The 12608-nt window shown below is 41.2% G+C and overlaps 1 protein-coding gene across 2 annotated transcripts in view; it reads left to right on the top strand.

Moving 5' to 3' along the window:
* Positions 1-6797, top strand: part of gabbr1b (gamma-aminobutyric acid (GABA) B receptor, 1b) — a 143306-nt gene extending 136509 nt beyond the window's left edge. For both annotated transcript variants that reach the window (XM_085791120.1, XM_085791121.1), the window contains 3 exons: positions 3977-4105; positions 4594-4737; positions 6278-6797. In XM_085791120.1, coding sequence (XP_085647246.1) covers positions 3977-4105; positions 4594-4737; positions 6278-6565 — 561 coding nt within the window. In that variant the 3' untranslated portion in view covers positions 6566-6797. The remainder of the gene's footprint in view (positions 1-3976; positions 4106-4593; positions 4738-6277) is intronic.
* The last annotated feature ends 5811 nt before the right edge of the window (positions 6798-12608 follow it).

Here is a 12608-nt window from a genome sequence, read left to right as displayed (position 1 = left end):
TAGCTACAAACCTGTGTGGTTCAGTGTTGTCTCTGTCACTGTAGTCTGGTGAAAGCTATCGGGATAAATCACAGTTTTCCTCTCTGTTGGTTGTTTAATATTTATTTGATATTTACTTATTTCCTGCGGGGGGGAAAAGCACAATAAGTCATCCAGCCGCAGTCGCTCACCTGTTGACTGTTGAGTGTCTGTCTGGGCTTTAGTTTGAGAGGAGACTGTCATCAGATAGCATCAGTCCCAGCGTAGAGGACTCTAGAGGACGGTTTCAGATGGACCCACATTAATCCTGGAGCGTGTTGGCTCCTGACAGCAGCCGACTGGAGGGCCACGTTAATGTTACCTCCACCTGATGGGTACATTAGCTGTGCTTTATGTCCATAGACGGTCTCAGCTGTTTGGTCGCTGCTCATTGGGTCGTAGATGAATTCAGTCCATTAATCTGTCTCCTCCTGGAACGGGACACTTCCCAGCGCAGCGGGGCAAAAACGACTAATTCATCCTCTCTCTTTTTTTATTCATTGATTAAAAGGATAGTTCACCCAAAATTGAAATTGCCAACTGTCTTCGTAACAAAAAGACACACCAAAAAACATCCAAATACCTCCATGCTGCTCGTATGTAATGTCCCTCTTGTAATTGTTCCGAAAAAATTAAATAAGTCTATATTTCAAGCTTGTTTGTAGCGGAAGCTCCTCTTTTTGGATGTTTTTTGGTGTGTCTTTTTGTTACGAAGACAGTTGTAGTATCCATTTGCAACCGTTATATTGACATGCACTGCTACGCCGAGACCCCCTGTAACTCAGAGAAGCCACGGAGGACTCTGAAACTTCTCCCAGCCCTTAGTCGACATGAGGGTGAGTAGATAATGAGTGCAATTTCAATTTTGGGTGAACTATCCCTTTAAAAAATGTTAATCATCTTGATTTTCCAAAGGTTCCATCTTACAGTATTTTGGTTTTTTGTCTTTATTTTAACACTGGCGTGGACACGGTCTGTCTGCAGGTGAATGACAGCGGCCCAGCCCCCCCATGAGACCCCGCTGCACAAAAATGCAATTTGTTCCAGTGAGGTGGCTGAAATGAATCAGACGAGTTGTGTGTGAGCGGAGGGCAGGAGGACTAGTGTTTGTGCGTCGCCGTGTGTAAGTAATGACACAGCAGAGAAAAGCCGGCCGAAGGGAGGGATGGATGGGATTTTTCAGCTTCTGCACAGCGATGACTGACTGTTGAGCAATATCCATCGATTTCCAGCTTCACCTCCACCTCTGTCTCTCTCTCTCTCTCTCATTTCATCTGATGTTGGGCTCAGTCGCTGCGTCTCTCGCTCCTCCACCCTCACTCTCTCTCCGTCTGACTCATCTCCTCCCTGTATCATCTCGCTCTCTTCTTCTTTGTCATGTCTGACCGACACTTCTCTCTCTCAACTGTGCTCAACCTCCAATTCCAATAAAGACGAGAATAAACAGGGAGGAAGAGGAAGTGGAATATTAAAATTCAACTACTGTATAGGAATCCAAGTCGGACTGAAAAGAAATGCTCACTGCAGTGACAGTTAAGTGAAGGGACATTGTCAGATACAAGAAGAAAGTAAATGTTATTTTCAAAAGCAGGAAGATGAGAGGTAACAATAATGTAGGATAGATATTAAATCAAAGAATATCTTGAAGCTACAGGTGTGTGTTGGTGCAGCAGCTGCATTGAAAGCAACCAGGTAAATCCAGCCTGATAGATACAATACACACTCAGTTGGCAGTTTATTAGCTAATGGTTGCGATGTGTTGATTGTTGAGCAGTGTGTATATGAAGCGTGTGGATCTATATCACATTCAACAAAGAGCTGTGTCTGTTGTTCGTCTATCAGTAGAACAAAAGATTAGAAACCTCAGCAGGAGTCCACAGACGTTACTGTCTGTAGCGATATGAAGATACTTCAGTCAAACAGCTGCTGCTTCTTCTTATACAGTTAACAGCAGAAAATAAACACAAACATTTCTTATTATATTATACAGTATACATATTTTAAACAGTAATTAAGTGCAGTGATGAGCCACAGTGCTGCAGCTGCACAGTTCAGATGTTGATGATTTGATTTTGCTAGTGGTTCATTGACTTAAAGTCAAATCTCCTTAACTACTACAAAAAATCATAATAATGAACTAGAAAACAAAGAAAAAGAAAAAGGAAATGCTAATGAAAGCATAAAAAATTTAACTTCTTTTTTTTATAATATCATACGCTTGTGATACAAAATTATATAGACACATGCATAGACAGAGCCACTAGAGGGCAGCATGGTCCAGCTCAAGGTTATTGGAACATACGGTCTGATTGATTATTGTGTCCCTAGACCGTCTCTACAGGATATTCTGTCATCGTTTTTCTGTCATCGTCTCCATGGTAACGGTCACCAAAGTCATATTGTGGTCAAGAAGGAACAGTCACTTTGATTACTGAGACAGTTGCCAACCGATGATGATGATGATAATGATGATGATGACTAACTCAAGTTGTCTACATAGGTGCAATACTTACTCAGATGTTTGCAGGAAGCAGATATAATTAAAAGTACCGGTATCTATTATCTCATCCTCCTGTTGTTCTGACGGGAACCCCCCCCAACCACCATCATCACCAGAGACCCTGCACGTCACTGACCAGACTATGTGTAACCCACTGACCTGAAAGATCATGTGGCGTAAAACCGTAGAGCTCATTCAGTTCCTTCCGTTAGAGACGACCTGTGGCTTCTCCAGCTCTCATTCATTCATCACCATGAACTCAGATCATATTCTAATTGAGAAAAACGTCTGTAGTGCAACAGTTTAGTTGGCTTTAGGTAGTACTTTACAATGAATATTTTAAGGAGAAGACTTAAAGGTGTTCTACAGAAACATTAATTCAGACTTAAAGGGATAGTTCAACATTTTGGCAAATTGTATCATTGCCGTAATACAATACAAATTTCCTATAGTCATAGCAGTAGGTTCGTTACCTTTAATTGTCAGTGCAAGCTATTTTTTGAACAGCGGAGCAGAGCCGCGAGCTGCTCAGAGCTACGCTACGGAGGCTTATGGGATTTCTTGGTTTCCCTCATCAAACTCATCAAATACACAATCCAACAACTCCAAAATGCTCTTTTGGACAAGTTGTGACCTGCACATTCACCACGCTCTGAGATAATAATGTAACGATACGAGACAGAGTTGTTTTCAAGGTAAATTCATGCGAAACCGCTAATGCATGTTCCCGTCGAGGGCAGTTTTTCAGCAAACAGTCTCTGCATTTACCTCTAAAACAACTCCGTCTCGTAACGTTCCGTTATTATCTCATAGCGTGGTGAATGTGCAGGTCACAACTTGTCCACCAGAGCGTTTTGGAGTTGTTTGATGAGGGAAACCAAGAAATCCCATTAGCCTCCGTAGCGTAGCTCTGAGCAGCTCGCGGCTCTGCTCCGCCATTCTAAAAATAGCTTGCACCGACAATTAAAGGTAACGAATTGTAATGATTATGGAAATGGGCCAATTTGCCAAAATGTTGAACTATCCCTTTAAGGAAAATCTTAAACTGTGTTTTGAGTAACTTGTAACTGTAATGTCTCATTATATGGTATCTGATTAATTCTCAACAACATAGATGGACATAGATAGGAGATTAGACGTGGACGTGTTGCCCCTCAGCAAGAAGGTTCTGTGTTCGATTCCTGGGTTTAGGATCTTATTGCACCTGTGTGGGTGTGGCTGTGTGATCGGAGACTCTACATCATCCAAAGGTGTGAATGTGAGTGTGTTGGGTTGTTTATCTCTACATGACGGCCCTGTGATTGACAGACGACCTATTTACGTTGACAATAGATGGATGAACTTTAGACTAGAGGAAATATACATGACTGAAACGTGTGAAACAAACTAAAATGTGTTAACTGAACCAGATCTTCCTCTGTAATAACCATGTTTGTTTGTGTCACCTGTCCTCCTCAGGTGCTGTGTATGATCACAGCCCCCGTCACCATGATCCTGTCCTCCCAGCAGGACGCCTCCTTCGCCTTCGCCTCCCTGGCCATCGTCTTCTCCGTCTACATCACGCTGGTGGTTCTGTTCGTCCCCAAGGTAAAAAACCTAGAAGAGATGGCTGTCCGGCTCTCATCATCTCAACCCTCCCTGCAGATTACAGCAGCACTTTAAGTGTCAGACGTAATGAATTGCCTTTCATCGGTGGGCTGGTCTGATATATATCAAATAATGACCTGTAAATTGGTCCCGCTGTGCTGTGTCAGCATCGGTACCTGCTCAGGTCTCTGTCGGCACCGGCCTCTGTCTGCGTGTATTGATCCACGGCTCTGGAGACCGGTTTGATTGGTCAGTGTTTTGTGCAAAGAGGAAAGCGCTCCACTAAACTGTAGCTATACTGTTCAGCCTCACATCTCATTAGTTACTGAGCTTCTTCTCTTCTTTCTCCTTCATCCATCTTTTTTACCTTCTGCTGCATCACATGTTTTATCTTAGTTTACAAACATTTATTTAACTTTATTTAGTGAGGTTGGGTGTTTAATGTGCTGAAGACAACGTGTGTGTGTGTCACTGTGTGTGGTCTATAGATGCGGCGGCTGATCACACGGGGCGAGTGGCAGTCTGACGCCCAGGAGACCATGAAGACGGGCTCCTCCACCAACAACAACGATGAGGAGAAGTCCAGACAGCTGGAGAGAGAGAACAAGGAGCTGCAGAAGATCATCCAGGAGGTCAGACACGTCTTATTGTCTAGTCTTTTCTTTTTTTTTTCTCTTCTCTACTTTTTTAAAATATTACGTTTTTACAAATTTGACAAAACAGCTTTCATCTCATCTCACAGTCTCGCTCAGCAGAAACATTTCGCTCAATTGCAGTCACATCTGTAGATACATATTCATTCCTTAACAACAGCTGAGGCATCTCCATGACAGCATGGGCAGCAAACAGTTTCTACTCAGGGGAAAGAAGCTCTGATTTGAAGATTTTTGTTTCCTTTTTTTTTATTATTTCATAGTCAAGAAGAATAGTTGACATTGAGTCATGCACATTGGACTCCCTTTACTTATTTTCATTTTTCATTTTGTGTGAAGGAGGAAATCCACAGGTAGCAAAATGATACTCAGTCCAAGTCTGGTCCGAACACTAAATCTGACTGTAATTCTGACAGACATGTTTTCTTTCACATCCGACAGTCAAGCTGGGCGTGGGCCAGATTTGGGCCACTAATTGGGCCTGAAGAAAACAGGCATGTGGCCCCACTGTGGACTGGATTTATGTTGCGATCAGAGAGACAAATATCTCTGAGTCTGAGTAAATGAAACTAAATCAGTTTCACTGGAGAAGCGGAACCAATCAGACCAAAATGAACCAAAACAAAAAAATGAAATTATCTTCGAAAATAATGAAAAATGTCATTTTCTTTCTAACATTAAGGCCTGTCATTGTGATCAGTGAAAGACGGATGTTTTTTCATCATGTCCTCATTATCTAGGTCACATCTATGACTAAAAAGCAGAGAGAATCAAGGTGGATGCTCGGTAGACGCAGGAAGATTTAAAAGAAAAGAGAGTCAGAGCGTGGAGGTGAAATGATCTCCCCCTGTCAAATAAAAAAAGCTTCTTTATCAATCTATTTACAAGTTACTTCCAATCTGTTTCCAAACTGTATTTCAGTTCAATTCCCAGATTCATAATTTCAACACTAGGTCAGCAAATAATTTTCATCCCACTTTTTTCAAGTCTACTTTCTCTCAGTTCTCAATTAGATTTAGAGGTCCGCACTTTTGGAATTCATTACCAATTCACCTTAGAAACTGCACAAGCATAAATTCATTTAAGAAACAAATAATTCACTTTCTATTGGCCCAGTTGAGCAATGCATAATCCACATATTTTCTTTACATCACCACACAATATTGCTTTTCTCTCTCTCTCTCTTTTCTAATTGTTTTATGTTGTTCTTCACATTACTATAAATTAAATTTATGTTGAATGTTTATCTTTAGGAGGACCACTTGACAAGCCCTTAGGGGGTTTTTTTGTTTCTCCTGCACATTTGCTTTATCTACTGTATACTTTGTATGTTTTTTGTTGTTGTTGTTTCACTTTTTAATTTAAAATACAAATACAAATACAAAAATTAGAATAAAAAGTGCTCATGTGTTATTTAGCCTCGGTCGAATGTTGGGAACTGCTGCTTCACTTGATAACTGTGAGAAAACATTGATGTAAAGTGACAGAACGTGTAAGAAACACTCGTCTGCCTCCACAGAAAGAGGAGCGGGTGTCGGAGCTGAGGAACCAGCTGTCGGAGCGGCAGGCGCTGCGGTCGAGGAGGAGAGCCTCCACCGTCACCAACCAGAACCACAGCCCGCCGCCCCTCACCATCACCCACAGCGACCCCCGGTCCCTGGCCCCTCCCCCGGGATACCCCGCCCCCACCTCCGACCCCCTCCCCGTCCCGGCCTCCTTCGCCAACTCGTCCAGCCTCTACCAGCCGGACAGCAAGCTGAGCCGAAATAACTGCCACACCAGCCGGCTACAGCTGCTCTACAAGTGAAGTGGCGGTGGTGGTGAACAGTTGGGGATGTGGGGGGGGCAGTAATGAGGATTATTGCCACACAAGTCGAGGAAATGAAGTTCAAACCCTCTTTTTGAACGATAAATAAATCAAAACTCATTCCACTGATCAGCAGAGGCCGGAAGACGACCAGTGACGATTTACTGTACGCCTCCACCTCTGTTCCTCCGTTAGATGTGATCAACCTTGTTTTTACTGCTGTACATACATCTGGTTTATCAGTGGTTCATCACGTGCCATCCAGAGTTCAGTTTGAGAAGAAGAAGAAAACGTCTCAGAGTTTGACCGACCCCTGGCTCAGTCGGCTGCAGCCTCAGCTCAGCAGCCTCTCTGATATTAAACGTAATGCTGGCAACGTTTATTCGATTTATTTTCAAATCAAGTGAACATTAATTTTACGTCCATGCAGTGGCTGAAGATGAAGATAAGTGTAAGGATGTGCACCGAGGCTAAGTGTCAAAACGTGACCTATTGATGATCCATAGGAGCAGTGTTGTTGTTCACCTGTGGGGTATAGATAAGTAGCCTGAGGATTATTGTGCAGTATCACACTGAAAATATGAAATTATTTTTTTCTTCCATAGGTTTAATTTACAGTTCATTACAAACAATGGTTTATTAAAAGGCCTTTAGAATGAAAACATACAAACCTGCGCAAAAAAGCTGCACAAACATCAGACTGAACTTATATTGCTGCATCTGGGAGCATCGTCAAAGCAACAGGAAGTCTTTCATTGTATATGTGAGCCAGCGTCTCTTGGTGTCGAGCATTTACACGATGAGAGAGGAGCTTTACAATCGTTTCAATGTATATCCTATCGAATCATTACAGAAACCTAAGTAAGATTAAAAAATAATAATGATAATAATAATAATAATAATAAGCATGGACAAAGGTGTGTGACAGAGTATGTGCTCCAGGTGAGCTGGTCAAGTGTTGCCTCTCATCTATACTGTATGTTGTGGTAATAGGAGGTGATTTAATGTTAACTGGTGCCATAGAATGAAAAACGCTGTTGACTTGATGCGTTAAAGTTAACGTGGTTGAGTTAAAAAATGATAATAATAATAATAATGTGGCAAATATAAACTTAATTGTGGTCGATTGGCACGTGCCTGTTTCATTTGCCCTTTAAGTAACGTTTGATCAGTTGGTCTGAACAAACTTGCAAAAACAGATCAATTAGTTAAGCCACATTTGCTTTTTTCACCTGCAGTTCCTCTTGTTAAGTGTTTGCCGGTGGTTGTTTGTTACATCGTCACAGGTCTCTGTTCAAAGAGACTGAGTGTGTTCATGAGAGGGATTCAGGGGTTAAAGAGGGAAGTGAAGCTGCTGCTGTCATCGTGAGACTGTGAATTATATCTGGTTAAAAACCAAAAAAAAAAAAAAACACCTTCACATGTTAATGTCATTCCTGTTTGTTAAATTTCCATCTGTACAAAACTTTAAATTTAACCTTCATGCTGCATGTGACACAGAAATCGCTCATATTTCTACAGTGTGTGAGTCTATTTTTGTCTGTAGAGCAATTTCGTCAGAAATTCACTTCTTCTTTTTCAGTTTCTGAGACAATTGTTTTCAGAGAACGGTGTCAAATGAGGCAGCCCTGGTTTCTCAGATGCAAATTTAGAATAGATTTTAAATTAGGAAAAAAACAAAACAACCACAACAACAAGATAAGGTCTGAACCCACATGCCTGGGCCAATCTCTCTCTCCCTCTTTCTCCTTTTTGTTTTTCAGTTTGAAAGTGCTGCTCTATTTAGGACTTTTCCAGTGTAGTCTGTTTGAAAACTTTCCTTCTCAGTAAAAAAGAAAACAAAAAGGCTTTTCTTATGAAATCTTTTTTTCACTTCTCGTGTAAAACCACTGCAGCCTCTTGTGGGGAATCTGTGGACGAGCGGGAAGAATCCCTGCCGCAGTTTCAGCGAGAGAGTTTCTCATGGCAGAAAGTGAAACTGTGACACGTGCACCACTTGTGTTTCCCTAATAATAATAATATGGGCAAACACAGAAGACCTTTCGCTTTCTGAGTTTCATGTTGTGAATCACAGATTGAATACTGCAGAGCAATTGTCTTGTCTCCTTTTACCAACCACCTTTTCTTTTGACCTCAATCAAACAGTGTGAGGTCGAGAAAAGATGTGGAGGAGAGGTCAGAGGGACAACGGTCAGTAAATGCTGCTGCAAGGAATCATGGGGTGGCTCCTCTACTTTTGTGTCCTTGGCTAAAGGAGAATCTAAAGTCATTTCACTCAGAGAGGTATCAGTCATAAGTTAAAGATGTCCTAATCCGAACACAAACCAAAAAAAAAACTCCACTTGAAGCTCAAAGAAAACAGATGAATAAATCAAACAAACACCTGCTTCGCTGTGTATTTCAGCTATCGGATGTACATCAGTGACTCTGTTGGTTCGGTTTCACCTGTTTGAACTAGAAAATGCAGTTTTTAAAGCGGTGACCAATGCAGCAGCAGTTGTATTTTTCTGAAGGGAAATAAAGCATGTGTGTAATTTCATCTATTTCATCTTTCATCTGTTTACCTCAGTGTTAACCCTAACCCTCACCCTGCCGCCACATCCTGAACTATGCTATGCTAATCTTCCAACCTTACATTTCCCTTCTGCTGCTCCTTCACATTAAAAGCATTTTACAAGCTTTTATTGTGATACACTGAGACTGAACAGATCCACCGGTTTGCTCCTGACTTTCTTGCACTTTCTTGCAAAGTAGCTCCCCAATAAGTGTTTTTGCAAAAATATTAAACCATAGCAAACAGGATGGAAATCTGTAGGTTGTTTTCACCAAACAAAAAACAGTTTGTTTGAGCAGTAGCATCACAGGATCATGCAAAAAGGGATCGGTGTGATGATGTTTTGGTCATAGGCTTCAGGCTCTCGACAGTTTAGTTCGGTGGTTGTCGGTGGCAGGAAACGACAGTACCACTGACTGAAACAGGAAGTAAGCTGCAGCCTCTTAACACCCTTGCCCTGCTTCATCTTTGCTCTCCGACAAAGTAGAGGTCTTAAACACTTCCTTGTCAATGCTGTAGCTTCAGTCGTAGATATTAGAGTTAAGTTAAAAAATAAAATAAAATAAAATAGAAGAAAAGCATGTCTATGTGGTTTGAGACAGTCTGAGGCCGGGGATGCTCAGCCTTTTGTGAGACGCTCATGGCTGCACAGGATTTAACACAGTACCTGCTGCTCCCTGTGTTGTCATTGAGAGCGCAGCTTTTTTTTTTTTTACTCCAGTGTCACTTTTCTCAGTGAGCCCTGCTGATATGTCTTGTTTCCAATGTCTCAAACTCTCATGACACATCTATTGTCATGTCTGCTCTCTCTAACTGAGGTTTAAGAGTCGGTTCTTTAGTCTCCTGTTCTCTCTGTGTGGTAGCAGTGTGTGGCTAATTTGACCTTTTTCTAAATTGGCTTAATATCTACAAATGTGAGGCACAGATGTTAAAAAAAAAAAAAAAAAAAAAAAACTGTGAAAACATTGTGACCACGTGTAAATATCCGCCGTAGGTTTTATCTGTAATGATGTGTTTTAATTAAACCATCGATCTGAGCAGTGATGATGTCAGTGACGCCGATAGTGCAAAAAACAGACTGTAAATAATGACGATGTAAATAATGATGACGTTGGACTTTGCATATACAAAGCTGTATTTCATGTGGTACAGTCATCAAAGTATATTTCTACATGCTGTAATATCTGATATCAGAGATGATTTGAAATGCAAGAATGAAAATAAAAAACTTGTTGTTTTTCTCAAACTGTCGTCCATGTTGAATTTTGATGGCTTTTTGACACGATGATGATGGTACCTCATTATCCAATGAAATGTCGTAACATCTGCTTGATGATTTTATAGCGATGTTTCTTCTTATGGGTTTGTTTGTGACATGAAGCTGGTGAATGGTGATGGTGAATTACCGAACAAGTAAAAGTGGCAGAGCAGCACTGGGGCTCCACAGGGAACTGTTCTGGCTCCGTTCCTGTTCATTCGGTATAGAGTATAGACTATACCACTCTGAGTCTTGCCACATCCTGAAACAGTCAAATGACACAACTTTTGTGGTGTATATGCCAGGAACAGGCAGGAAAAAGGATTCCAGGGATCTGATTATGGCATTTTAATGTGTTTTTAGGCTGTCATTTTTAAGTTTCTTTCACATCGGAGCCAAATAAAGAAACTTAAATGGACTTGACTTGACCAACTGCCTCCGTGTAAACAAAGGGTTTAAGAGGTCGAGGTCCTGGCACTGATTGGCAGGGATCCGGACTCTGTAAACTTTATCACATAAACAAAAGTGCAGATGCATTCATATTTTTTTTCTTCATCTCTGGGAAGACTAGTATTGGCTCCACAGTTGGACAGAGGAAGGAATTCAGCTTTGAACTGATCCAATTTGGATTGTCCTGAATAAATAAAGAGATTGTATTGGATGTTTCAACAGTTGTCCAGCCAACCTGAGGCCTTGCTTGATAAAGATATACCTGTTTGTGTCTTCAGTGGAGGAAAAGGTCACCTATTTTTTGCTGTTATATTACTGTTTGGTCTCATTGACAGAGCCTTTAAACATCAGCATGTTACCGTTGTTGTGTGTGTGTGTGTCTTATCATGTTGCTAACGATGGCATTTAACACAGCGGTGTGGCTGACTTTTATAGATAAAGGTTCATAGTTAGATTACAGAAACAGAAACCAGTGGTGACTTACATCAGGGAGATTTAAAACCATGATTATGTATGGAAATGAGCCCGTGGAGGAGAGAGCCGGAGAGTTTCACTGTCTTCCTCAGGCTGTGGCTTGTGGTCGGAGAGGTGCTGCACCGACACAGGCTGCAGGCTACAGGCTGCTTGCATTGCAAAGTGAAGAGGTGGTGAAAGTACAGTCTGTTTAGTGAAGTTTCATACAGAGCAGTTTCACAGGTAAATCCCGCTCCACTGAATCTAACTCCCACAGTCCAAAGACGTGCACTTTCGGTGGATTGGTGACTCTAACTTGCCTGTATAGGTGTGAATGTGAGAGTATGAGGTTGTTTGTGCCTATATGGTTATCTTAGCCCAGTGTTAGGATGGATGAATAAATTAAATAGCCTGCAGGATGGGTGGGTAGGAGGTCCCATCATCTCTTAGTCCATCCATGCCAGAGGTAATACATCTATTTCATTCCCAGTGTTTTTATTCCTATTTCTTATCTCATGCAGGGGTTTTTTTTACGCATAAAAAGTATCCAACTTGTTGGTGTAATGTATGATTTCATTTCGTTTGGCTTTTTATTTTCCATTCAACGTGTTTTTTTTTTGACAAATCATGAAGGAAACTGGACAGTGTGATGCTGCTGATGATGAAGGGAGGCAGTGGGTTACCCAGGGACTTCCCCTCTTTCCTTCCCTTTTTTTTATGCCGCTTTTGAGGAACTACCACTCTGCTGGAAACTTTCTCACTCCGCTTCGAACAAGTAGATACAGAGGTGAGAGCTAAGTCATGGTGTCTGAAATAATACCAGGGCTATAATTATCCACTGTCACTGATGACGAAAACACGGACATGCTCTGGTGGCATCTTCATTTAAAAAACGTGTCAAACCACTCAACTGCCAAGTCAAGTGTTAAGAAATACCAGGATGTGTCATCATGAGGCTTGGTGGAGGTTTTTCATCCACATGTTTTATTTTATTTGAATATAATTGATATGATGTAATGTAATGTTATATTGTATTGTATTATATTATATTATATTATATATTATATTATATTATGTTATATTATATTATGTTATATTATATTATACTAAAATATATTAAAGGGACAACGAGGAGTTTTGGAAAAGCGAAGCGTTTTCACACTACATTTATGAGCCTGGCGTGCACCGTGAAATTCTTTGACAAGAACAAGACAAGACAGACTCATGTTTTCATTCATCAAGAATGAAAGTCAGAGGTTCGAAGACGATCAGATACCGTCGTAGTTCCGACCATAAACGGCGATTCGGCGGCGTTATTCTCATGACTC

Source organism: Trachurus japonicus, chromosome 11 (genome assembly GCF_045865225.1).
Source record: "Trachurus japonicus isolate A0001 chromosome 11, Traja_1.0".
Lineage (NCBI taxonomy): Eukaryota > Metazoa > Chordata > Actinopteri > Carangiformes > Carangidae > Trachurus > Trachurus japonicus.
Note: the sequence above shows the minus strand (reverse complement) of the source record. Positions and strands in the feature narration are given on the sequence as shown.